The 27,985-nt window shown below is 39.9% G+C and overlaps 1 protein-coding gene across 1 annotated transcript in view; it reads left to right on the top strand.

Annotated features, from left to right (window-relative positions):
• Positions 1-27,985, top strand: part of SLC35F1 (solute carrier family 35 member F1) — a 251,369-nt gene that overhangs the window by 177,068 nt on the left and 46,316 nt on the right. Inside the window, exon 3 of the mRNA XM_059835583.1 lies at positions 18,489-18,616. Coding sequence (XP_059691566.1) covers positions 18,489-18,616 — 128 coding nt within the window. The remainder of the gene's footprint in view (positions 1-18,488; positions 18,617-27,985) is intronic.

Genomic DNA, 27,985 nt, shown 5'->3' with positions numbered 1-27,985 from the left:
ACTTGAAAATATGTGGCTTCTTGTTAGCCGCATACTTGACTGATCACACGCTTGTCTTCATGGCCAAGCACTCTGTTGAATCCCAGTCTCACACCACTGCCTGCTTTCCTGCCCAGCACACATGCCTGGCAGCTCTGCTCTGCTCCTTCCCAATGCAGCTGTTTGCAAGAGCTCACGTCCTTGAAAGATGGGGAGCAGACATTAGTGACATTGCTGAGGTCTTAAAAATCAGCTAAATTAGTACAGTGCACTGAAGAAGGCCAGAAGTCTCTTCTTGGTTGCACAAATGGCACTGCAGACAAATAACAGTAAAAATAATTAATACCCCTGCCCAGGCTCGGTGTTTCTGTATATATTTATTCAGTACAAGCTAGCACTTTAATTTTGCAGATTTAGCTAGATTAATGACCTTTGCCTTTCAATCAATCCGTATTAAATATACTGGTGTACATTTTATAGAAAGGTTTTACAATTATTTCAGTAATGTTAAAATAAGTTTGTTTTCCATAAAACACGAAGGGAAGCTGTTAACAGTCTTCTGCGTAGTTACTAGGTTATTTATCTTGAGAGGAGAAATGAATGTCAGCCATATGCCTAAAACAATGTTGTCCTTTTCTACCGAATTAATTTACAGAGCCTAAACAACTCCCTTTAGTACCCATGAACACTGGTGATGCCCACAGCATGAGCCCACCTGCCTAATGCAGGCAGCTGGTAAAAAACAAGATGATCATAAACGTTTCTAAGGTTTCAGATGAACATTTTTCAGAGGGGACCCATGTGTCACAGCAAGTTCATGCTGCTAAATTGAACCATACACAGGTGTGAATCCCAGTGGGAAAACATGACCTGGGATCTTTTCCGGTCCAACTGCCAGTTGTCTGTCTTTGTTAGGTGATAATAGACCAAACACTAGAAATATGATTGATGTCTGTGATCCAGTAAATGGTGCCTATGTACAATAGCTTTCACACCACCTCTGAAGGAAACAGAAGGTCCTTTCATTATTGGAGAGGGAGTTTTTCATCAAGGCAACTGGAGCAGGAAGTCTAATATCTTAAAGATCAATGTTTCCATAACTATTTTACATTCAAAAATCAGTGCTGCTGTGAGCTACAAGAAAAAAGGCAATTGGTGGCAAAAAAAAAGAGACTATCTTTAAAGAATAAGGCCTATAGTAAATTTATCAGATCAAAAAGTGAAGTATTGCTGGATAAGCCCTTATTATCCAGTGTCAAGCCCAATAGCATGTAAATGAATGTAGTGGAGATGATGAACTGCTCAAACTTTGGCTAATGCTCTTAGGAGTGATAGAGTTGGTGAGAATTTGAAGTGCAAAAGGTTTTTTAGAGCAGTATCACTGTGGGTTTTGAAAGATATTATTAAGGGAAGCTAGCACACTCATCACCATCTCTTCCTTCCTTAAATATGGCTCTTGTGGTTAGAGCTGACTGTGTCCCTTTAAAGAGCAGCTAAGTTATAGTGGCAGCTCATATACAGAATCATAGAATCATAGCATAGTGACTCAACCACCTCTCTGGGCAGCCTATTCCAATGTCTGACAAGCCTTCCAGTGAAGCAGTTTTTCCTAATATCCAATCTAAACTTTGCCTGGCGCAACTTGAAGCCATGTCCTCTTGTCCTGTCACTTGTCACTTGGGAGAAGAGACCAACACCCACCTCTCTGCAACCCCCTTTCAGGTAGTTGTAGAGAGCGATGAGGTCTCCCCTCAGCCTCCTCTTCTCCAGGCTAAACAACCCCAGCTCCCTCAGCCACTGCTCATAAGACTTGTGCTCCAGACCCCTCACCAGCTTCGTCGCCCTTCTCTGGACACGCTCCAGCACCTCAATGTCCTTCTTGTAGTGAGGGGCCCAAAACTGAACACAGGATTCGAGGTGTGGCCTCACCAGAGCCGAGTACAAAGGTACAATCACTTCCCTAGTGCTGCTGGCCACATTATTTCTGATACAGGCCAGGATGCCGTTGGCCTTCTTGGCCACCTGGGCACACTGCTGGCTCATATTCAGCCGGCTGTCAACCAACACCCCCAGGTCCTTTTCTGTGGAGGAGCTTTCCAGCCACTCGTCCCCAAGCCTGTAGCGTTGCATGGGGTTGTTGTGACCCAAGTGCAGGACTCAGCACTTGGCCTTGTTGAACCTCATACAATTGGCCTGGGCCCATTGATCCAGCCTGCTTCTTCTGGCCTGCACCAACACGTGTTATAGGAATGAGTGTTGTTGTAGGAGGACAGAAAAGGACCAAAAGTGAAGACGTCCTCAGCATTATGTGCATGAAGAGCTCCTTCTCCAGAAGTATGCTTGTGCTAACCCATACGTGTGTGCACACAGAGGTACACACACACTCACTCCTCCCTTTCTCCCAACTGCAGCTACTCAGACGAGCCCTGGCCCAGGGAAGAGCCAGCTCTGTTATAGCTAGTCTTGAGAGGAAAAAACAAAAGCATAAACTAAAAGATTCAAATCCAATAGCCGAGAGTTAGAATTACAGAAGTACTGAAATTGAAGCAGGTTGTGCTTGTTTTCTTCGGGTGACTAACTGTGCCCCTGTTGCTCTGTTTGTGTGTGTACGTGTAGAGTGCGTAGAGGATCAAACAAGTAATCACATCGTGTGGGGTGTAATCCATAGTTACTGTTAATACCAACTAGTGCTCAGCATAATTTGTGCTATCTTCTGTTGGAGGGCAAAGCAATCAGATCTGAAATGATTTTGGAGGGGAATAGGAGGAAAATAAATATTTGCATGAAACCGTGTGCGTACATGCTGTGCACCAGGCCAGGAGGTACGGTGTTCATTGCATTTATTCCCTTGCACGAGAAGCTCAGTGGCTGCTCTCCCCTTTCAGAAGCTAGGGGAGATTCTGCTTTTCTCGCAGAAGCTGGACACAGCTGGCCCTGCTCTTCTCTGTTGGGGGCAGGTCAATCTGCCGGGCTTGTGGGTGTGACCATAAAGCCGCGTGCCAGTTCCTGACGCAGAAGGTAAAATGTCTGGCTCGAGGCTGGTGCCGCTTGCTGAACAGAGTCAAATGGCGGCGTGGTGGAAGGTGCTAGCCTGAATTGCTCCAGGCTGACCACAAGGGCAGGCACGTGAATGTAGAATACATTCGTATTTGTAGCTAGCAAAATCGGACACAAAGCAAAGGTAAAGCTGCAGTGGGCATGTAGGGAAAAAAGTACAAAGAGGGAGAGTAGTAAGCGAGGTGAACAGGAAAAAGGAAGGGAGAGCATAATTATTTTGGGGAATATTTTGCATTTGAATGCTGGAATATTCCAGAATGCAAATCAAACCAACACTTGGAAAAATCTGCATGTGTGTTTCCAACTCACAAAATACTCTGACTGCAAGAGCTGTTAAAGGCCGGTTGGTATCAAATCCTCTTTCAAAGGAAGGTCCTTTCCAACATTTAGTCTTAATTCTTTACCTAACACTATACTTGCAATAGGTAAAGATAGCTATGACGTCACAGATTAAGATGATAAAAGATAATGTTGTGAATGATATCCTTCCTGCCCAGGTCAAGCCACCTGTCTTAGCCCTTTCCTCTGACAGAGGACTGCATGCTGTAAGGCAGAAGGTTTGAAGCAAGAGCTGAGAATGTACGTCTCAGAATATACTCTGTACGTCATGACTAATGATTAGTTGCAGTCCTATTTTATTACATTTTAGTTTATTTTGATATCTCTTAAGGGAAGCTTATCTTCTTTTTGACATCAAAGTGTCTCTATTTATTCTATGATTTATTAAAAAAATCATGATAAAAATAATAAGTATTTCAACTGTTATATTGATAGCTTATATACCACAAGTATCAGACCATGAGTCCCTCAGTTCATGTTGTTTCTCCTGACCTTCTATGAAATGATTAAAAAGTATATAAATAATAAAACCATGAAGAATTAGTTAACTGAAAATCAAAATGAAATCTCAAACTTGTAGAACAAATATATGAGAATTCTAATGCAAACTTTTTTACATTTTCTCCTCACTGGATATACTATTAAATTTTCATTAAAAATGTTCATTTTGTCTAAGCAAATTTTATTGCTTTTTGACTGATGAAGTTGATGCGGAGGTCTGAACCCCAGGTAGATTTTTTTAGCCTTCCCTATCTGCAAATCATGTAAACCGGTAAGCAATTATAAATGCAATCATTTATTTTGAAGCAGGAATTTTTTTAAGATGTGTAAGACAGATCACAGCAGACCTGAATAGTTATTATGGATCTTACACATTTAAGAAACTCAGAATTTGGCAGTAGCTGAGCCTGTGTAGTTCAATATCTTGACTAAACTAGTGTACAAGAGAATATCTGCACATGGTGTCATTTGTGTGGCCTGTAAGTTCCAGTGCATAAATCAAAGTGGGTATGGTTGTGACATACATGTTTATGTACAGCTTGTTCAGCTGTTAGGGTATGCTTTCCTGGACCAACATATTGGAGGGTTTTGTTTAGTTTTTTTTTGTTTAAAGCTATTTTTCCAGGATGATATCTGTAATGGCTGTGTTGGATAAAAATGTAAAGGTGAGATATGTAATCAATCATATAATACCATGGCCCTAATGTAGGTGAACTATACTGACCCATCTATCCAAAGTAACATCATCTCCTAAAGTATGATTGGGTTTTGCCCAAATATTATGCGTTCCTCTTCAGCAACATTAAATAGAGCAAGGCGTAAGGAGAGACCAAAAAATAGAAACAGAAGTTGTCAGGAGAGCTCTGTAGTCTTTTGCTGTCACAACACGAGACAGCACTGATGGTTTCCATTTTTTGAACTAAAAATGGCTTGTTACTTATTCCTATCTACAAAACAAAGCCAAGTCTATATGCCTAAAACCAAAACAAACTGATATTAACCCCATAAACAGGCCTAAATTATCAGGCTTTTTGAACTCTCCTATGAGTTCACTTGTGGCTATAGTTGGCTACAGTGCTGGCTTGGGGATTGATGGAGGTCTCACAATCAGCCTATAAATCACAGTGGCTCACAGAACTCTATAGGGTGTTTCTAGTTCTTGCATAAGCCTAATATTATGGCTAAGAAGGTAAATAAGCACCCCTTCCTATGGAGGTACGGCATGTATGGTTTTAAAAGGTGAATGCATATGTCCAAGCAGCATAGTTATGTCCAAGTGCTACCTTCATTCTCTTCCTCTTCCTTTGCCAACTGTCTGGCATGCTGAATTTTATGCCATCAATTTTTAATTGCCTCTTGGGAGTTTCTCACTAGAAGAGCTCAGCCTGGTGCTTGCAACCAGAAACCCACAACTGTGTGAACATCCCAAAGGATCTAATTCACCTGGGCTGCCCTGCATAAATTTCACCTGCAGCCTGTGCTCACATTAAGATAGCTTGTCCTACTGTTGGTGGTAAAGTTGGCTGAAAGGGCTGAGCCTTCACAGCAGGAATACATTTCACAATTTATAGATCTGCTCTAGAGGATGTAAGCTGAAACACCCAGTGCTGCTTCCACATCACAGAGAGTCCAGATCCTCTGCTGTTGTGCACTTCATGGAGCCATCACCACACTGGACAAAGCAGGTTTAACTCATCCTTGCTCAGGTTGCACTCACTCACAAAGCTGCAGAAAATCAAGGTCATAATTTTAAAAATTATGAATGTGTATTTAAGTATTGAAGAATGAAAACAGTTATGGGATGTTCAGTGGTGCCTTCATTCTTGTTTGATGGGCTTACAGAACCCTTGGCTTTCCCTTCTGTAGTTCAAGGATCAGTGGTGGCTACTGACTCCTTTTCCCATCAAGGTCATGTGCAGGTTCATCACCTGTGAATTATCTTCCATACAAAAAGTTCCATCCAGTTTTTCTTTACAATGAGAAGGTTTTCTTGATGCTAAATGCCACCCAGTGTTTTATGGGAAGAATTATATTAACTGCATTTCCTGAAAGCTTATTATTCTACTTCTCTCACAGTCTGGGGCTGTTTTACTGTTGCTGGCAAACAAGATTTCATACTTATCCATCATGGCCTTTATGATGAAGTTTGAGTCTTGCACACTGAAACTAAGGTAACATTTCTTCTCTGAGAGGGTCAGACAGCCTGCTCAGGCTTTCTGATTGCCTGATCTTGTGTGATATACCCTCATTCTACCTGTGCTGATGAGTTTTCTGAGAGAGAGATGGAATTGGTAAGGTGACCCCTACTTTTGGGATGGTTTCCTCCTCTTGAAGCATTGTGCTGATGCATTCATTGCTCAGCATTGGATGCATCAGTATGACACTCTCATATATAAAATATCAAAAATGAGGGCTCTCTGTGCTTTGTAGCCCTCAGTGCTCTGTCACATGAAATTGTCAAAGAATATCAGTAGCGCCTGAGTCAGATATGCATGCTTGTAAGCATAGGAGGATGTGCTCCTGAACAAAATGATAGTCGGCAAGATGGTAAAGGTTTTGTTGGTATAACTAACCAGCTGGATGTATAAACAGGCATCCTGTAGTTGTGATACCTGGTTGTAATTCACGCATTAATGGTTGGATACCTCATCTGTTGATGGAATTTCTGCTTGGATTTATATTGCCCATGATGCAGGTTCCTCTTACTCTAACCTTGAAGTAAGATTTACATTATAGAAATCAATGTTTCAGTTATCAACCAGAATACCTTCCTAACACAATAGTATTTCCCTCCTAAAAAAGGACTCGGGCATATTTCTAATTAGCTGTTATTTCTCAATATTGTGGAAAGGCTACTATGTCAATTACTGTTAAAGCACAGGCAACATGGTAAGACAAATGTCAGTGAGGTATTTAGCAATTTGCTTATAAATCACGATTCATGTAAAGGAAACGCTTTTCTATAATAAGGTTGCTCATTGCGAGTATCACTGCTTTTTTTTATTGCTGGAGATTTTTTGAGCTTTGTGGCAATCAGCTGGGATCAAGAGAGGAGCAGTCACTCCTCACAGCTGCTGTGTCAAGTTTCCCTGTCTCTCAGCAGTGTTTTCAGATACACATTCTCTTGAATTCTTGGTGGGGAGGAGTGGAAGATGTTTAACTTTTAGCATGCCCTGCTGAGCACCATATGATGCAGTACAACACGTTACAGGAGAGTTTACAGAAACTGACTGAGAAATTCAGAGATTACAAGCTCCGAGAGCTGATTATTTCAGGAGGGATCTTAATACACCATTGCGATGTGCTTGCATTTACCATGAAGCCAAAATGGGGGTATTGGCTGTTTCTTCCAGCAGCTGTCTCCTCCACTGATCTCTTCTTGCCTTCCCAGGACTCCCAGCTGTCCTGGGATTGGACCCCAATGGGTACCAAACCATCGTTCTGGGAAGCACCTGCTTATGTGTTGGCTCCAGATTCTGCTCCTAGCACTAGCTCTTCCTAAAACCACACTTGGCTTTTCCAAGATGCACAGTTCAGTTTCATACTGGATGATTTAATAGTTTCTCTTATTATGGTAGTATAGCGAGTAGCAAGTGTAATACGAGTCTTTCATTGATTTAAGCAGCAGCACAGTGGCATTATCTCTCCTGCTACATGATACCTGAGGATCTAAACTACAACACTTTATTGTATATATTTGATGAGATCCTGGATTTCTCTATCATACTTTTATTGGCTATCACCTTCTACCATGGAAAGATAATACATGTTATCTTCAGTTAATTACTTTGTCGATACCTTAAGCATGTGCACAATCTCCAGTCATCAGTAGCACTAGATGCATAATGCAGATAATAGCACTGACTGAATATCTCTCAGTTTGTACATCCCACTGCAGGTAATTTTTGCCATACATTTGGAGGACTGCAGACCTCCAGCTTGCTAGCGTAGCATCTAACTGCTTATCAGTCCCACTCCCAATCTCCTCATTATTTCAGTTGCACAGCTACAATAATTAGATTCTGTATTTTTCAGACTTCATAGACTAGCTTAAGACTACACTAGGCAGGGACACAAAATTCCCTTTGTCTGTAGATCTTGGTTATTCCTTTGTATGCCAGTCATTGTTTTGCTCAAAAACAAGACCAGGTGAGCTTCAGTCCCTGCTGCAAAGCTGCTTTGACCAATTTACTGAAGCTAAGCTGATACACACTGAGCTTTTAATTAACGTTTAATGTTCTGTCTAGAGCAAAACAATGTCTGAACTGTATTGCATCAGCTTGCGCAGCTCTCCACCTTTCTGGGTATGACTGCACTTACATGCTAGTCCTGACAACTGTGCTTGTGAAAGCAGGCAAAAAAATACACCAAAATGTACTACCCTGACTATACACGTGCTAGAGGTGCTTCATAAATGTGTAAGTTGTCTTGTTACAGAGTTTGAATCATGGAAAATTTGTATTTTTCTTGTCAGAAATGCTACAGACCTGACTCCATTGCAAAGTTTTTCTAGCTCAGTTCTATCAGCTCAGGAGAAAAGAAGTGCATGCCCAGTGACTACCCACTACGGAGGGCTGCTCTCTGCCATTCCTGTTGTCTCCCAGATTGCTTGCTCCTTTATGTAGACATATGGATGTATAGTGCTGATTTGTTTATCTGGTTGTTCGCTACTAATATTGCTAAATTTCCAAAGGTCCCATCGAGACCCCATTGTCTTAGGCACACAACAGGTACGCAACAAAATATCACCTGCTCCAAACAACTTGTCACCTAAAAAAAAAATCTGGCCTGATTTCTAATCTTAATGGTCATTCTGGGTAACTCATTCAGGATTACGAGATAACGAATAACCAGTTTCTTCAGCAGAATTGCCTATAAACATCTAGTTGACACAGTAGTTATGTGATGCCTTATGCCAATTAATTAGCATGGTTCAGTGATTTTTTTATGCTTTCAGTAACATACATCAGTAGTCATGCTGCAAAGGATATAAACAGGGGGGGTTTAAGTACTTTTGATCATTATAGATGCAACATTGAGATTTCTGGTGTGTATGACTCCTGAAAGTATCATGAAATAGGCAAATTATTGAATGCACCAGCTCTGGGAGTTATTTCAAGCCATTGTGTTTCACATATTTCTATGTGCTCATGCCTGCATTTTCTCTATTCTTAACTGGGTTTACTCATGCGTTTTGGAATTCCTGCCATGCATAAAACAAGGTGCTCATGCTGTGGCCAACAATGAAGGAGCCACAATGGGTTGGTGTGTCTTGCGTGCTTCTCTTGAGCCTCTGCTGCTGGTCACCTTGGAGACAAGAAGTGTCCTGGACCGGCCCCATAATTGCTTTAACCAAGCGGCAGCTCTTAGATTTTTCTGCTTCATGTGTAATTAATGGCGTTTCTTGAATAATCTGTGGTTGTTCTGATCTGAGGCTTTTACTATTACTCATGATGGTGACACGTTCCCAAAGCTTCTATATTCCTCCAGGGATAATATTAAATACTGGAAGTTTAGCAAACCTTATTCTAGTTCACCAACAGTGGTGTGAGGAAAGTCCCAGAAGGGGAATAACTCTGCTAGCTTTTCCCATGGCTGCTACCGCAAATAGATACTCCAAAAGGACTGAGTGCATATTTGCAGCCTTTTAACACAGGAGAATACTGAAATACTTCTAGAGATCATGGAGCATCTGTAAAGCCATATTCATCTTGAGCCATCCAGCTCTAATGCATTCTGAACTCTTCAGCTCTTCCCTTGGCCCAGGGCAATGACATGAAATAGTGATGGGTATTAGGATTTTATATATTTTCGGTTAACACTATTGACTCCAGATGAATTTTTAATTCTGCCGGTAGAGCTTCTTTAACAAAAGCTTCTTATCTTATTCTGCTTTAAAATGCGCCAATGCTATTGCTTAACGAACAAGAATTGTCACAGTATGGGAATGTGTATGTGCCCATAGTGCTCATACCACAAAAGAAACCACTCCCATTTTCAGTTATTCGCCAATAGCCTTTTTCATCTTAATAGTACTATCCTCTTAATAGTCATCAGCAGACAGATTTCTTTCTTAATAGATATCTTTATGTTTCATAGCCTGTAAAAAGCAGGTTCTCTTTCATGCTTACCACATGTTTTATACAGTCCTTGCTCGTACTTCATGCCAGCACCTGCTACTAGACAGTATTTTGGTGAGCCCCAGAACCGGCATCGCCTGAACTTTTTAGGGATTTATGTCTCGTGTTGAATGAGCTAGTGCCTAAGGAGACACAGAGTCCAAACTCTGTTGTCTAATAAGTAGTGAGTTTACCTCCAAGCCTATATTTAGTGGCGGCAATGTTAGGTTTTCTCTCTTCTGCTCAGTTACGTATTCACATTAAACCTGTAGGAACTAATATCTTTGCACTCTATCTGTGTCAGATTAGATTTAAATTGGATCAGTGTGTTCAAACATTATTGATGGGGAACAGAGAAAGATGCACATTCCTTGACTTCTTATTCTCTTCTTATTGTCTTCTAAAGACAAGGCTAGAAATTCAACTTCAGTTGGTTCTGCTTGATCTATGGGTGGTTAATAATAATGACAATTTGCATTGTGCCCTTTTTTACTGTCTCAGGCAAATCTCGTGCTTTGGGGAATAAATTTTATAGGAATCACAAATAATAAGTAGATAATTCATTATTCATATCTGTCTGCTGGGGGAAAAAAAATGTCATGGAGAGGGTAGGTGGCTGGGACCAACTTTTTGTAGTAAGTCAATGAAAGGAGAAAAAAAAAAGAAAGCTCATGCACTCTGATTCTTCTGCCTTAAACAATGAACATTATTTTTTTTAAGATTATTTGACTTTAAGTAAGTCTTGTGAATATGATTAACATGCCAAAGATTATCCAGGAGGATAAACTATTCATGCAAATGACACATTTATAAATTATATACAGCGACATACACAGATTTCTTTAATTTCACTAACACTCTGATAAATTTGAAAATGAGATTATTTTTTTCTTCTGAAAACCTTTCTTTGCAGGGCTGTAAGTAGCTTCAGGGCCTGACTGCAGAGCTTACAGAGTAAAGGAATAGGATTGTTTTAGAATAGAATAGAATAGAATAGAATAGAATAGAATAGAATAGAATAGAATAGACTATTTCAATTGGAAGTAACCTACAATGATCATCTAGTCCAACTGCCTGTTTTGAAGTAGTTCTCTGTGAGGAGAGCTCACTTCTGTTCTGAAGTGAGCCAGATTTAACCCCAAAACCTGGCAGACTACAGTGTTACCTCAGAAGTAACTTAAATCTGAGAATGTTGCAGATCAGAAATAAATTTTGAAAATTTCATGCATGAAGAAATAAGGACATAATCAAATCTCAGGATTGAGGGAAGGCTCCAGCTTCTAGGTGTGCTCGTGTCCCTCTGCAAGTCCCCTGTTACAGAGGTGCAAGTGCTTCTCCTAGGACATGGTCTGCTGTTTCAGGAAAGGTATTTACCTAAATTTAGGCTGGGAGATAAAACAACTTAAATGAAAAATTTGTGTGCTAGCAACATCTCAGTGTTTTTTATCTTGACATTTTAAGGGCTGGGAGTTTAGAAGTCTATTTTTTGAAACAGGGCACTGTTCAGAGCTTTCTTCAGGTCTTACACGGTTCTTGACACGGGCTGTTTCCTGCAGTAATGCATGGCAGTAACAAACAGCATTGTGTCTGCCACCAAGGGAAAAACTGTATGTAATCTAGCGGGCAGCCAGGCAGAGAGAAACTGAGGCATCAACAAAATCACCAACTACCTTATTGTTGCAGTTTTAGTTGTAATTTACTCTTAAAAGTAAACTGTATGACCAGTAATCTCATGAAATAAGAAGACATCTGAAGATTATCAGATCTAACCACAGAGCTTGGGCTGGATCAAAATCAAAGCACCAGAAATTAATCCTTTCATATTTTATGAAAACGCATGTTTAAATTCCTAGATCTGACTTCAGCTAGTACGATTTACATCCAGGGCTGAACCAGACTGATTTGCAAAATCTCTAAGAAGAAACAGCAAGTCTAAATACTTCAGATGAGCTTGTATTTAGTAACTAGAAAGCTATGTTGTGTTAATAGGCTAAGCATATTATAGAAAAGAGAAGGCTCAAAATGACAAAAGTAGCAGACCGAAAGGGCGCAAACCTTAACTTCAGTTTGTGTTACTCCTATGATAATCTGGAGATCAAAGGTTATATTAAGTACCTTTTTCTAAAGTGCCAGCCAAATAAATGTTAGTATGATAGGTAGATGTTTAAACACTATGGAGTTGAAACAGACAACGAAAATAAATAGAACTCCTTCAAAACTGAAAAATCCCTTTGATTGTGACTGGTAAATAAGCTTTACTTCCTAAGAAGGTGAAAAAACTGCCATGATGTGGCTCACCCCCGGCAAGGCATCTACGCTGCGTTCCACCTCAGCAGCACCACCCCTTGCCAGTTTGCTTCAACACACATGGCTGGAAGACCTGCAGCCTCAATTGTACGCTGCATGTTCACAGCAAGGGCAGAGGTGATGGCTACTGGGTTTGTTCCCTGACTGCTGTTGTCTTGTGATGGATAGGTTGCATGCATGATTCAGCCTGTGCCAGAGAAGGGGATAGTTGTCCCCTGCCTGCGTCCCCTCTTACTTGCTACTCACCTCCCATGGGACTAACATTAATTTGGTCACAGACTGCTCAGGACACAGTCTGAAAATTGATCTAAAACCCCAAAATCTTTGTTTCCAGGTGGTTCTTTGCCCTGGCTCACTGTGCAGTCCCACAAGCACTGGTGTTGGCACAGGGCAAGCAGCAGGAACATGTGGCTGGCAGCTGGAGGGCAGGGGAGCCACTTGCAGCAGCAACTCGGGGCTGTTACACCAGCAGCATGTTTGTGGGTTACGCAAGTTTCCCACTGGGAAAGGGAGAGGAAGCAGAAGGGAGCTCTGGATAAAATTAGGTTGGATAAGATCAGACATTCTGAGGAGTCAAAAGGAGCTGAGGTTATCTAGTCTCCCAAAAGGCTTACTGAAAACATGGTATAGGACAAAAGCAGTGCAGCCTATAAGCAGTCATCTGTAAGGTGAACAGAGTATATACAGGTGTTTTGTGAAGCCAAACTGGAGGAGCATTCCTATAAGAAAGCATTTTCTCTATTACGTAAATAATTAAGCAGTGGTGGTGTTCTGCCTTTGGGCAACAGTATTACCATAAAGTAGTCATCAGTAACACAAATAGATATGAGGAAATAAGAAACCATTCTGGGTCAAGGATTTAAAGTCACACAGAAGAAGGACAGTTCTTTTGAGCTTTGCAGAGAGCTGAAAGCCTTCTACAACAGACTTTAAGTCCCCTGAACCAGCAACTTAGCCAAGCAGGAGACAAGCAAGGTTTTATTGTTCAGGCATGGGAGTGTTCAGGCATGGGAGTCTCTTGGCGTAGCAATACAGAGAAGATCTGTGTTACCCCTACATGGTATTACCCCATTTGACTGGTCCTTCCCCTGGTCCTGCAGCAGGGCTGGATAACTACAAAGCCTGTGGAGATGCAACATTAGTACTGGTGAAGTTCTGTATCTGCAAGACTTGCTATAACAGATGAAAATGGAAAAGAAACAATTATCCCATAATTGTGCTTTGTAACTGAGATTCTTTTCCAAAGAAAGTGATAATAAGTACATTCTGGTCTAACCTTCATCCTCTGTGAGACTTTTGCCTCTTTAACCTGTAGCGCTTGACTCTGTTAGAGGCAGGGGAGGACCAGTGTGCCTGGCAGTCCTCCCTCTGCACGCTGCCTTCCCCCTTCCAAGTCTCCTGCACGCATTTAGATATCTTCTGCTGAGCTCTGTAAAGCAGAGGACAGCACAGCTCCTTTGATCTTGATCTAAATAGCAAGTTGTCATCTGAATTAAAATGGAGAGAGTGCAGCAGATGAAAGAGAAGCAATATGCTTATTTTCTGGTCTAGTGGTGCTGTTATTCTACCTGTGTCCCAAGCCCATACACAAATAATTGGGAATTTGCTGTCTTAATGGCTGTTGTTTTTTTTTTTTTTATTGTACCTCTGCGGCTGTGTGGGTGAATGTGAAAAGGTTTTTGCACATGTATATATGTCTTTTTGGTAGACACTGCACAGCTAAAGCCTCTTTTAATTTTCTCTCTAATTTATTTTTAATTTTGTAACCCCTCAGGGGTAAATCCTTATTATATGATGTAAAATCATCTCTTCTACAAAGCAGCTTATTTGTGGATTTTTAATTTGAGCCAGCAGAGGCAAAGCTGTAGCTTTTTTCCAAACACTGAGAGCTCCTCTGTATATATAACTGTAAAGTGTGTGTCTCACTGCAAAATTAGTAAAAAATGTTAAAACCTAAACCTATCCTTCTAGAAGGGGCAAAGAGGAGGTTTGTATTTCTCTGTGTTAACAGTATGTTAGACTTCTGAATCAAAAACCACTCTTAATATGCAATTTGTAAATCTAAATTACATTTGGATTAGATTGAATATGAAGGCTTACATTTTCAAAAGCTTGAGCGCTGACAGAAGTTAAGGGTTTGTTTTTTGAAAGGGGATCTCTATCAAAAGATGGCACTGTCTGAAGATGGCATTACTCTGTGCACTCACATAAATGCATGTTCACCAACATGCCATATGTGCTGTTGGCTCACTGGAAATGTTGCCTTTAAGCTAACCTGCACGCTTTATGTTTTGGTATTTGTTTATATGACTGGCTGGAAGACTTAGTCACAGTCCTATTGAGATAACAACAAAAACGCATGATCTGACATAATCTCTCTTCCCTTTACGTTCAGTGGGAGAGAAGCTTATTTTCAAAACATTGGTTATCTCATCCTAAACAATTCATCTGGAATATGTTACGTGAAACATGCTTTAAAAATGCCTTACCAGCTAGTTCAGGTGGAGGCATCTACATTCGGTCCTTCTGGCCTACAATGCTTACAACTCAAAAGACCCAAATACTTAGTTTGCTTTGAGTTGTCATCAAGGGAAATAAAAAAACCCCAGACTGTCTCTTTTTGTTTTCTTTTTAATTAAGTGTGGTATTTTTTCCTCCACTTTGTTTTTATGCAGGGGTGATGTTTATTACTATTCAGGATGTAGACTTTTGAATGAAGCTCTTGATTCCCTCTGCTTCTCATTTTAGTCTTCCCAAGTTAAGTCAAGGCTTCCCACTTATCTCCCTAACTCCCAACTCCCCTTTCACTTCTCCTTGTTGTCTCTGAATTCCCTGAGGATGCCATCTGTGACTGCTGTCCAGAGGTCCTCGCCTGCTGGCAGCCCACGCCTTCTCCAGGCTGTCTTCTACTGTTGCCTTCTACTGGGTCACTCTTGCAGAAGTGTGACAATTGAATATGGCGGCTTTATTTCAGCCCCATCTCAAAACCGGGACTCCACCAGCCTCTTCCTTGATTTGCCCATAGCATTGGACTGACACTTACTGCAGATGATCATCTTCTTTCTCCTGCCTTTCTCCGCAGAAAATCTCCCACTTCAGGAGCGATTCATTCCCTTCTATGAATTGTGATGACAACGCCAAAGAAATAGAGTGCAGTAAACAAATAACAGTCCTCGGACTAACAATGTTAAACATGCATTATTTTTTGCTCAGGTATACCCTCAAATGGGGTCCATCAGTTTTGCTAGTGCTTGTAGGTCTGCACAACTGATATGTTAATGATAAATGATAATAATAACGTGGGCAGAGGGATGTAGGTCAGAAGCCAGACCTTTCTTACACACTAAGTAACAGGAGATGCAGCAAGAAAGTGGAAGCGAAGGCTAAGTATGTTCCACAGAGAAAGATGCAGCTCCCGCACACGATTTTTTTCCAGGAACAAATTCTCTATTTTATTTTTGCTACGCTGAACGCCTGTACATCGCTGTGCTTTCCACTGGGCAAGACAATGACGCTTGCTGCAAAGCTAAACCAATGTTCATCAGAGCTGCACGGTGCCTGCATAAATTCATTTCAGCATTGCTTTTTGCTCTGCAGAGCCTTCTCAGCTGAACCTGATCTTTTGCAGTTTGGAATATCACAGAGCTGTATATCAAAGATAAAATACCACTTGCCAAATATTTTTCTTATTTCTGTCGTTAGCCCAGAAAGGATTGAGAAAGCAAAAGAGAAGGTGTGTCAGTTAAAATTATGGATTTAATTTCTATCTATCTCTGGAAACTCTGATTTTACCTGTTAGCCAGAAGTCATGACCATACATTCCTTTTTAAAGCTGACTTATTTGACCACATCTGAACAGTACACTGAACTGTGCTTGGAAATTGAAGCAAGCACTGGCAAACCAAAGGTACCAAAAGATTCCTTGAGATTTGTCTATAGTCCTTGCTCAGGCAGCCTAATGCCAGTGCCAGTTCTTGAACCTGCTTCTTCTTTCTGCTTTGTAGGTACCACCAAGGTCTTATTGTCACAAAACCAGATTTAGGTGGATGTTGGAATAGAGACTGCAGTGACTTGGAGAGGTTGATACTGTCTAATAGTTTGATGTCTTTGATTCTTAAACTTTCTCTTTACAATTAACAAGAAAAATTGCTCTGAAGTGTTAACCATGCCTTTCCATTGCGTAGAAGTTTTTCAGCTGGTGTTTTAAAGGTATTATCTGGGCAGCACAAGAATTAGAGATATAGTTTCAGTATGTGGAAAGGATCTATCTGTGAGTTTTACACTGATTTTAGTAGGAATTAGGACATCTAATCTCAAATGCTTTTTTGAAAATACCTCCCTAAATGTATTAAAAAATAAAATCTACAGTATTTCTCTTTCTTCATGCTCAAATCATCGTAGCAAATACATAAATGTAGTCGTAATTCGTTTCTGTGGTGCATTGTTCCTGCACCGCAGTACAACCAAAGGGTAGGAAATTCTTTTTAGTGAGTTATCCTGTGAGTCGGTGGTTAACAGGAAAGTGTGGTGGGGTTGAACGTACTGACTGATTCTTATTTAGGGTCTTAAACGATTAGCCTACTCACCACCTTGTTTCTGCTGTTTCTCTGCTGGTTACTGAGAGAAAGAGAAAGAGAAAAAGAGAAGGGAGGGAAGGAAGCAAAGGAAGAAAAGCTTTTTAGCATTTACAGTTTTGCACTCAATGTAATTATCACTGTAACAATTAATTAGGTGGTTGCCTAATAATATCCCACTGGAAGTGTGTCTATGTGAGCATCTGGTAATGAACAAGCATCAAATTATCCAGATGCTTGGTTCAGGTAAATACCCATTTCAGGTCACTCAGTGGAGCCGAGATTTAATGCCTAAGATCTTGAATCAACTTCTGAAGTAATTATCCCTTTTTCTGTGATTGCATCTTATAAGATCTGAGATAATCCTGTGCTATAGAGAGCCTGCCATTCCTGATGGTATGGCAGCACATATATTACTGGGTCTATTTGAACCAGAGAGCAAACATATTTGTGATGATGGAAAATGATGAGGGAGAATCGGGAAGCCTGTGAGCAAGTTTTGGTGACAATTGACAGTAATGTTCCTTTTCTTCTGTATTTTCCACCACTCATTTTGATGATCACAGGCACTTAGAAAGGCTGCAGCAACACGAACAAATCTCAGAATAGTGGGGTTTTATTTTAAACTTTCAGGACAGTTCAAATTCCATTTATGGTATTTTGGCAGTACAGCGCAACCCTACTTAGATCCCTGTTTAGGCTACAGACTCTTAAAGACCTCCAGTCGTACTGTGTTCAGTCACAGCCGGTATGTCCAGCCCCTTTCACAGTGGGGTCCCATCATGTCTGGAGCTTACTGTAATGCAAATAAGTAACAGGTTTGCCCACCCTCACTAATGAGCTGGTTTCTTTTGAACAGAAAAGAATAATAATCCCTAGCCTAGCATGAGGAATGCTTTGACCTTTTGAAAGTTGTGGGTTTGATCTGCAGGCCGTATTGTACTGTCAGTCTTCACGTGGTGGAAAATAAGTCTTGGGTGATTGACAGGGCTCCCATAGAAGGCAGTGAACCTGCCTTCTTCAGAAATTGATCTCTAAACAAATTTGATCTTTTGAACCTCGAGGATAATAATAACCATTCTTGGAACAGGATCTGTAATCTGCCCAAAGGTGATGCCGTTACTCTCCTGGTCTAATATTCCATCATATTTGCAAATACTGGTAATCTCCCACGTCTGGCAAAACCCTCTTGCGTCATGAGTGATACAATATTTATCAGTATGTATGGAAAGTATAAATGTATGTAATGAACTGCTCTATTCTTTAGTATTTTATATGTGTGTATACATATAGGCATGTGTATAAAAGTAAAACTAAGAACACATTTACAGTCTGCCCAAGCTGCTCTTGTCTTTCCCAGCATTGTTTACATCTTAAGTGAAGTGACAATCTGACCCTCACACATTGCTTCACCAAGCTGGCTGTTTTTAATATCTGTGAGACAAATAGGGTGTGGTAGTTTTCACCTCCTTGCAGTACCTAGTTATATATGGTGCTTTTCAACTGCGTATTGTAAATGCGAGAGATGTTCTAGATAATTTCTCTTGACAGGCAGGTATTTGTGCATGTAAATCTAACTCTTTTACATAATTCTTCTTGTTTATTACCACAGGAGAAGAAAACTTGCTGGCAATTTTGAAAAGGAGATGGTGGAAGTATATGATCCTGGGGATAATAGATATAGAAGCCAACTACCTGGTCGTCAAAGCTTATCAATACACCACTCTTACTAGTGTACAGGTAAGGACTCAAAGGATTTACCTTTTTGAGGCAAGGTAATAGGCCCAATGGGGTCAATGGTGCAGTGTCCATTGGCTTCAGTGCACTAATAACTAGTTGCCACCTGTGTCTTCTGTGTACTTTTTTAATGCTGTCTCATAAGACACGTTTTTTCATATTGGACTGTTCTTATTACTCAGTATTTTCCAAACTATACAGAAACATACTGGCTTTCATTTTATTTTCCTGTGCTAAACCATTCATAATCACATTTTTGGCATGATCTACTTAATTTGGTCCTTTAAGGAAATATTTTCAGATGTGCTGAAATGTTTTTCTCACTTTATACGGTACTTGGAAAAAATACAAGCACTTCTTTTAGGATTGTATAATTAGATCTGAGTGCAAAAGTTGTCATTAAGTAAAATGAATGTAGTTATGATGAAGAAGTCTTACTTTAATGCAAGCAGTTAGATGTGTTATAACAGCTTAACTGCAGCTATCAAAAAGTGTACTCTCCCTTAAAAAATTATACATGCAGTGAACAAAACCTAGGGTAGCAATTTCTCCAAAGATCTAACCTCTCTACTTTAAATACAAACACAAAAGAATTGGGCTTCTTCCCATTTAAAAGTGAAAAGTGAAATAATAGAAAAGTGAATAATAGAAACATTTTTAAGAGACTGGAAATTGTCTATCATTGGAAATCATTGCATATTTCATTGCTATTTCTTGTAAAACAAACCTACTCCCTTTTTACATTATCTCTAACTAACTGGGCAACATGAGGTAGTGTTCAGTGTATTTTACACCTTATTTGCCTAAAGTTTGCATCAGAGCCACTAAAATAGAGGAGTACCAGTTAATGTTCTGCAGAATCAAAGCTAATTAGAAATATCTCTTCCATAGTTGAAAAGTGATATTGGAAAATACTGAGCTTGTTTAGCTGAATAGGAATCAAAAAGAGAATAAAACTATGAATTCAAGGAATCTGAATGTGAGGTTTATACTAAATATTCATGAATGCCTCTGCCATCAGAATCTTGGTTTGAGAATTCTTTGAAACGCGCCCAGACAATGTAATATTGCTTTTAACACTTTTCCAAATCAGATTACTCAGTATAGAGTAAAGCGTAAATCCACGTAAACCTCAATACTGTCTGATTTCATAGCTACTAAAAGCCTCGAAAAGAAAAGCAAAAGCTGAATTGCTTCTTTTGTGTGTCCACTCATAGCAAGTAGGAGTAGTGGACTGAGCAAGACCATCCAGGTCATTAAATCCCATCTCCCACAGCCACCAACAAGCACATATCAGAGGTTCATCTGGCTGGACTCATGAAACACCAATTCCAGAAGATGCAAACCCTCCTGCTCTTCTGCAATGAGCATGGCCTTTAGTGTAAGAGATCAAAAACTGCAGTGTGAGGAGGAAGCAGGCAGGAGAGTTCAAGGGCATTGCCTGTATCTCAGCAGGGAATTTGTTAGTTGAAATGAGCCCCACTCTCCTTTTAGACCGAGAGAGACAGGAAGGGTGGAACAGGAGAACTGTCATAGGACACAGACCATGTTGTGTCCTTGTTAGACCTCTTCCACTTAAAAGTTACAACAGACTTTAGGTGTCTTTCCCATGTAGCTTGAAAGAGGGAAGAGGTAGAAGCTCAAATGCCGTCAAGCTTTTTTCCAGGAGTGGAATAAATGCAGTGTCTCCGTTTCCCATAGTTGTCCTGGATTGCTGGGATATACGTGGAGTGACTGGGAATACCTGTTGCATTTTAAATTAACTTCATGCCTTAATTTGAATGAGCTTCTAAGTATAGACAAGCCCAAAGATATGGTGAGAATGGGATGAGTATGAGGTAATACATTAAGATGTTAAATCAAATGACACATTTTATGAAATGTAGCCAAACAATACCCTGTTTCATTTAAAGATGAGACAGAAGAAGCTCAGGGGATTATTCAGCCTGAAACAGCATTGATCAAAGTGCATAATGGTATGAAATGAAGACTGAAGAAATGGAAAATAAAACATGAAAAAAAGCAAGCTTTTCCTAGAATCTGATTTCTGAAGAAGCAAACAGGACCACTCTCTTGAGAGCATCTTCCAAAAGGCCTGATCCTGCAAGAGCACTGCCTTTGAGGCCGTAAATGCTTGCTGGCACATAGCAAGAAGTGTTCAAATCCTTTCAGAACTGAGACCTGTGACCTACTACCTACCACAAATCAGCAGAGCTTCGACTGAAGGCTATGGGAGCTATGCTGATATATACATTGACTGAGAATTGAGCTCCTCAAGTCAATTCTGGGGGATTTTATTCTCAACAGGCTTTATACCAAGGTTTTTTTTGATGGGGAGAATATAAGAGTTTTTGACATTGTCACTTCAGTAAATGGAAATCTTGCAGTATTTTTATAGTGGTGGTACACGGACCATTTCAATAGGAAATCAGTTTTACAGCATATACTTTTTTCCACATGGTATCTCTGCTCCGTCATGCAAAACTAACATGCGAGTGTACTGGGCTTGTGGTGCTTTTAGGCAAAAAACATTAAGCTGCTCCCAGCAAAAAGCCAAAGTTTAACTGTAAAAATATATCTTTATTGCAATTGATTTGTAGTTCTGCTTTCACCAAACAACTCCAAGCACTCAATATCTTTGTTTGCCAAGTAGCTTTAAACTCCTAGGACTCTCTAAGTTTATAGTTTAAAATCCATCTTTTTTATAATTGACATTGTCTCATCATGGTTCCAAGAAAAGACTGAAAATGGTGCCCTGCTTTTCCCCACTCTTTCACACCCAAGTCTTTCCTATACTTTCCTTTAAAATTCCCTTTTGGTTTTGGTTTGGGAAAACAGAATTTTCTAATAAACCTTCCTATATATCTTTCACCGGATGTCTTCAGAACCTTTACTTTTGGATGTTCTTCTGATTATTTCAAATCCTCATGTACTCTGTAATTACTCTCTGAGAATGTGGCACTCGGCTCCATCATAAGAGGAAAACAAAGTACCGTGAAGCCTCAAAACACATAATTTTCCCTTTAGAAAAACACAAACCAAACTAAAATTAGAAGTCCTTCCTTATAAACTGGTGACATAAAAAAATTAGACTGAAAACCAATGCACTGTTTAAGTTTCAGACATCAAAGTATAGGTCAGTTGCTAAGGATAAAGTCCAAGGTACACTTTAGGTACCTGCAGTGCAATCCAGGGACAACTAGATTTAATAGAACAATCCGAGAAACCCACACCTAATTGTCTACATATCTAAAATGTCATAAACATCTAACATCCCCTGGTCTATGTGTACTAGCCTGCTGCTCAGAGCACAATCCTGGGACATGAAAACGTGTGTTTGAACCTCTCAGGTTGCTCCTTCTTTGGTAGCTTTAGGTTCTGGTTCTTTGCATGCCCAGAGTGCTTCTGTGTTGATGGAGCCAGATACCTAAATACCTGCCTCCATTTTAAAATTCAAAAGCTAAGTATTCCTACATCAAAGTACCCCAGGGAACTCAATTTGTTAGATATGATCTTAGCATGCCTCAAGTGCTTACAGACAGCCTGGAGTGCTTTCCAAATTTCAAGTGTAGAGCTACCTTTTACATAAAGTCATAGAGGTTAAAACAGTAGCCCACGGAAAGGGCTTGAGTTAACTCCGTCTTAGCTGGGGGGATTGAAATTCAAGCTTCCCACAGCCATGAAAACGCTCAGGCTAGTAAGGGAAGATTGTTCTTTAGAGGGTCCATTTAAAAATTGAGTACACCAGGTAAAAGGCACAGTAGTTTGTCAGTGGATCAATTTGATATCCAAAACCATGTATTTCCAGAAGTGCCAGGGATCAGTCACACTTAATGCTCTCAGGCACATGTGTCCTGATTCCCAGATGGCCAGAAACTTGCAAAATGATCTTTAGTTTCTCTTTGATGCATTAATCTAACTTGCACTAGATTTTGCAGCCTCCTTGCATGTCAGCTGTAGCAGGGGCAGAAAGTGCGTTAAACACTCCCATGTGCACTAGCGCCTGATCCCATGGGGTTTTTTTTAAAACTATGCACTTAACTTTCAGGACTGCCTGTGGTAATGCTTTCCATATTTATCCTAATGTTTTTTAAAACAACCCTCATGTAGGCCTATGGAGGATTTAATAACTATTCAGGAAGGGTGTTTTAACTACTGTTAGAGACACCTTTTACACAGCAAGTAAAATTAGTTCCCCCAGAGGGAATGAAAATATTCTGAAGTTCTTGCAGTTATTTAGATCTAGATATTTAATTTGCTTGAAACTTTATTTTGACTTCAACTTCACTGTACTGCATTTACAGTGTACTGCACATGTACATCCTACCAAGTCCATAATGTCTTCCACTAAGCCTGTTATGATACTAAAACTTGTAACCTTTGCTGCCAGGTAAGTGCTTTCGCATCACTGCATCGTTATGAAGCAGACTGTCCTCTCCCTTCTCCCCCGTCACCCCCACGTTAATTAGCTCTCCTTTCTGCAAATACATTTTTATATCCGCCTCCATATTACACTGTTGTGTTGCACTTTCTAGAGGTAATGTTATCCTTTTTCTGTGTTATGACATCACATAGAAATCTGGACTATTTCTGAAACATGTTGCATAGTGGTACTGTAAAATATGCATACAATGTCACAAGAAATAAGGCTCTGTCAAAGAGAGAGCTATGTTTCCAAATAGTGATTTATCTGGTAATTTGTTCCTTGGGCAATCAAGCCTTTGATTGGCATGATGAAAACAAAGGTAGTAAAAACTGGGATTTATAGACACCGGGAGACAGACAATAAAACGGCGATGCTGATGTTCTCAGCTACTCTTAGATCACTGTGAGGCTCAGCAGTACATCATACTTCCAATTACCTCTGGCAGTTTTCATACCTCAACAACTGCCACCAGCAAAGCAAAGGAGTCAGCAGTAAGTGCTTATTATAGCAGTGCTGGATGGCAATAGACTTTGCTTTGTTCTTGGTCCCTATGGACTCAATGTGTGTTGAGGCAGAAGGTTTGAGATAATTTTGAAGCAAATCTGCAAGGTGAGGAGCGGGGGATGTGCAATATTGAAGTTGTTGATCCACCTTGTCCAGTGCCCGCTAACGTGAAATATCTCAAAAGAAGAGATAAATTCTACTCCTTCCCTTCCTCCCCCATCGTCTGCGTGTAAGATTGACCATACTTTCCTGTTTTGCTTCAAGGCAGTGGGGGAATACTGCAATGTTAAAGTTTGCAGATCAGCATGTGCAGAAGTGTTGCATACCATACATTCATACTGTGAGAGTCTGTGGGGTGTATCTTGCGTCTGATTTGTCATCGCATTTCAAGTTGCTGTTCTGCCTTTTAACTGTGTTACATATCTATGGTTCGCTAATCAGGCCCTACAGTATCCTCAGTCTCTGTACATGGTTTTGGAGTCAACTGAGCTCTCAGTATACAGAGCTTCTGCCTCTAATGGCAAAATTCATCCTGAGCCAAACCTTTTACTAACATAAATATGCAAAATCTCATTAAAGTCAGTGGAGCTGTGCCCATTACAACAGCAGAGATTTTGGCATTCTGTGCCTATTTTGCATATTCTTGCAGGTGAAATGCAAAAGCAGAGGTTTTTCTGCAGGACACATCCATGATTTTTCCTAGGCCAGGATCTAATCCCCTACATAGCTTATGGCGACTGGTGACGTGGAGAAGTTTCTAATAACCAACCTTGAGAAAATGGTCTTCAAAGCCCATTTCCAGTCATCTTAGAGAGAAGCAAAACAGAAAATAGGTTTTTTTCTGCAGAAACACATGAGTGCTGGCAGAGCTGTCTGCTGTCTTAGAATGATCTTTTTCTGACAGGGGTATGTAAAATCAGAGGAGGAAGGCAATTAAAGGAAAGGCCTTTCCAGCAGTCAGTTTGTTGGTAACTCTTCCTCGTATTTGAGCAGATCTTGCATAAGCACAGCTGGAGTGCATGTAATGAGAGGAGAGGATGAAGAGGTGTCTCGTAAGGCTTTTTTAAAAAAAAGAGTCAAGATGTGATTACTTGTGTTGGTAGTAAAGCGTGTCCATGTGTAGAGAGTTGAGAGCAGAGGAACTGTGGGTTGGATGTGACCACCACCTTTCATTTAACATGACTGCAAGAACTCGCTGAATTCTTTTTATGTACGTGGAAAGCTGGAGCTGTAATAATCGTCATCTTGGGTGTTGGTGCCTGCAAGTCAGATGTAGGTGAAGGTCTTTCACTAGTGAAAGTTTTGAGGGAATTTCTGTGTCCACAGGGAAAAAGAGAAAATCCTGAGAACAGATTAAAGGAACTGATGGGAACAGTTACAGAAACATCTGTCGTATGGCCCCAAGAAAAAGATAAGAGATCTTGTAGGTGGAATACTGATTTAAAGAGGCTTCAGACTGGGAGCAGTCTTCTGGCTTTTGTTTCTTCCATGTCATGGAAATTAAACATTTTTACATTTTATTTTTTTTTTAAACAAATGACATCACTGACTGATTCTTTCACTGATCTCCCTACCTGGAGTACCCTACATTTTGGCTGGATGAAAAAATTAATAGTTTTTAAAGTAATTCCATGATTATATAAAAACCATGCAAAAAAGTGATTAAGTTGTGATGAGATAGCAAATATAAACATAAAAGGTAAAAGCAATGCTCCTTTTTTATTTTAATTCCTTGAAATAACCCTGTCAAAAATGCTGCCAGCGTCCACACCTTCCCTGCAAAAGGTTTTGGTCACAGGGTAGTATAATTGCCACACAGTTCCCCTGGCAGCTGGCAGCCACCTCTGTGAGGTTTCACATCTTGGCTGCTTTTGTGCATGTGTAATGTACAGTTGAATCAAGTGTGTGTGGTATTGTGAAGGTAGCATGAAAACTGGAATAGAAAGAGCCCTCGAATGGGCAGCAAACCCTTTCTTCCTTTGAAAAAACAAAGCAAATGTCAGAAGGTGTGTCTCTTACTGGATATAGCACTTACTGTTGTATTAAACTTACCAGGTTACATGCTGAAGTTCAGTAGCCATCCCATACAACATACACTGATTTTATTGATATCTCTGTTCTGGAGAGTAGGCTGAGTAGAGAGTGCAGCTGATTCTCCACAAGATTTGCTGGAGGGCAGTGCTAATGACAAGCCCCTAATGTGAAAAAAGGGGCTTATAACTGGGGGGAAGAAATCCAATGAATGTTTAAAAAGGAAGATTCATTTCAGCTGTTCCCATAGAGAGTTTGCTGACCAGCTTTTTTCTTTTTGATATCGCTGCAGATCAGCAGCTCACCTCTGTATTACAGACCTTTCCTCCAAAGCTTGCCAACTCTTCTTTCCAATGACTAATAGCACATTCTTGCTATATATGTGCAAACACATGCTGAATTCGTGAGATCAGAGTCTGGATATTTACTTCTAGCAAGAGAGTATTTGTCTATGATTCACAAGTATAATAAAGTCAATGTACTTTATCAAATAATCAGAGAAATTATGTTTCAACATTGTGCATCACCAACAGTCTTAGATGCAGTGTGATATCTTTTAGAATCAAATAATTATCTTCAATCGCTATGACAACACAGCATTTTTTTAATAGAAAGGAGTTGCTATAGGACGGTATATCAATAGATTATATATTTTTGTATCCTGCCTTCTAAAGCAGTCCAATTCAGAGCTGTGACTGAGGAGAACCACAGACAAACATAGCAGTGCCAAAGAACATGGTCTGCACATGCACTCACATCGGTTTTATTATCTTCCCATGGCAAAATAGGAGACACATTTTCTTTTAGTTTAGTGAAATCTGATAACTTCTGTGATTAAAACAGGAACATTGATTAAAATCAGGTCACTCATTAATTTAACATAATGACAGGGTGTAGGCAGTACATTTTGAATAAGCAATTAAAAAGAAGGAAAATATCAAAGATGATTCTTAGAGAAATACTGGTAGAAAAATGACCTTTATGTACTATAAATGAAATTCAAGTGAAGCATAATTTATCTTTGTTACTGTAAATGCTTTATAGTCAGAAAAATTACAATTGGGTATAATGGTTTTTTTTTTCTTAATAGCTGAAATAACTAATAACAAAAAAAAAAGAAAGAAAAAAAAAGGAAAAAAATAAACAAGAAAGCCCTATTGCAGATCAGGTAATCCACAATCTCACATCTTTCGTCTGTAGAATACATGTGCATTTTTTCTTCTACTAGACAAGTTTATCTGAGGAAAAAAGAAAGGCAGAGTGAATTTAGTCCTGGAGAAATTAAATGTAAAGCAATACCTGAAAAATAGTTAAGAAATATGTACTAAGCTATCTTATTGCTTATATTGTAGCAACCTAATTTATTTCTGTCTACCCCATTGTTTAATTACAGGTATAAACTAAGCATAATTCAAGAGCTATATAGTATCAATGAACATTACCTACATTTCATGTTTATATCTATTGATGCTGTAGTATTCTGAATACCAATTTGTGGATTAGACCTTGGACTACCAGCCCCAAAGGGGCATTTTCCAGCTGCTGTCAGTGTTGTTTGTGACAGATTCTGTTCATGCATCCCTTCATGTTAGTGCTTAAAAGACACATCTTCACACGCTTGAAAGCATAGGTATGTTTAAATATTTATGGAATGAAAGGAATTTTAAAAATCTTCCTCTAAAAGACTGTTAGTGGGAATTTGCATGTTGAAGTACACATTCTGCAGCTACAAACAATTTTTAAACCTGGCTATTGAAAACACACTAGCACCCTAAAATATATCATTTTTACAAGAAAATGTTCTTTTTGTGTCCTCAGCCCAGAGTAAGTAAAGCAGCCCTCGTCAGAGCTGCTGCCCCACAATGAACATGCAGTGTCGTGTCATGTCCTCTGTGTAAAGATGGGCAAGGGCTGTATTCCAGATGTTGGGGGTTAAAAATATCCACTGAGTCACTCTGTGTCTCTTGAGAGACAGTAGTTAGTGGCTGAAAGGTGACATCTTCATATTCTTAAATCTATTCTTAAATACTGTTTTGCATAAGTGACCAGAGCTCCTGATTTTGCAAAATCAAATAGTTGATTCGGCGATGGTTGAGGTTCGCTTACTCACCTTTGCACAGAAAAGAACTGGAAAGATGTTTGCAGATGCTTACTGTCTTACTTAATAAGTGGTCTCTTAAAACACCTCTGTGCTTAACTGTTGCATAGGGCTTTCTGCTCTGTCTTGGGCACAGTCGCCTCTGAGGTGCTGTGTGTATGTATGGAGAAGAGGGTGCTCAAATCTTAGGTGCTCACCTAAGGAAGAAAATGGCAGACTGTGCAGTATCTCTGATTGGTGCTAGTTTACTCTGAGTTAGGTGTAAGGCTGCCTCTTCTCTTCTCCAGTGCAAAGTTCATCAAGTTGGTATAAT

Source organism: Gavia stellata, chromosome 2 (genome assembly GCF_030936135.1).
Source record: "Gavia stellata isolate bGavSte3 chromosome 2, bGavSte3.hap2, whole genome shotgun sequence".
Lineage (NCBI taxonomy): Eukaryota > Metazoa > Chordata > Aves > Gaviiformes > Gaviidae > Gavia > Gavia stellata.
This window is presented reverse-complemented; position numbering and strand designations above follow the sequence as displayed.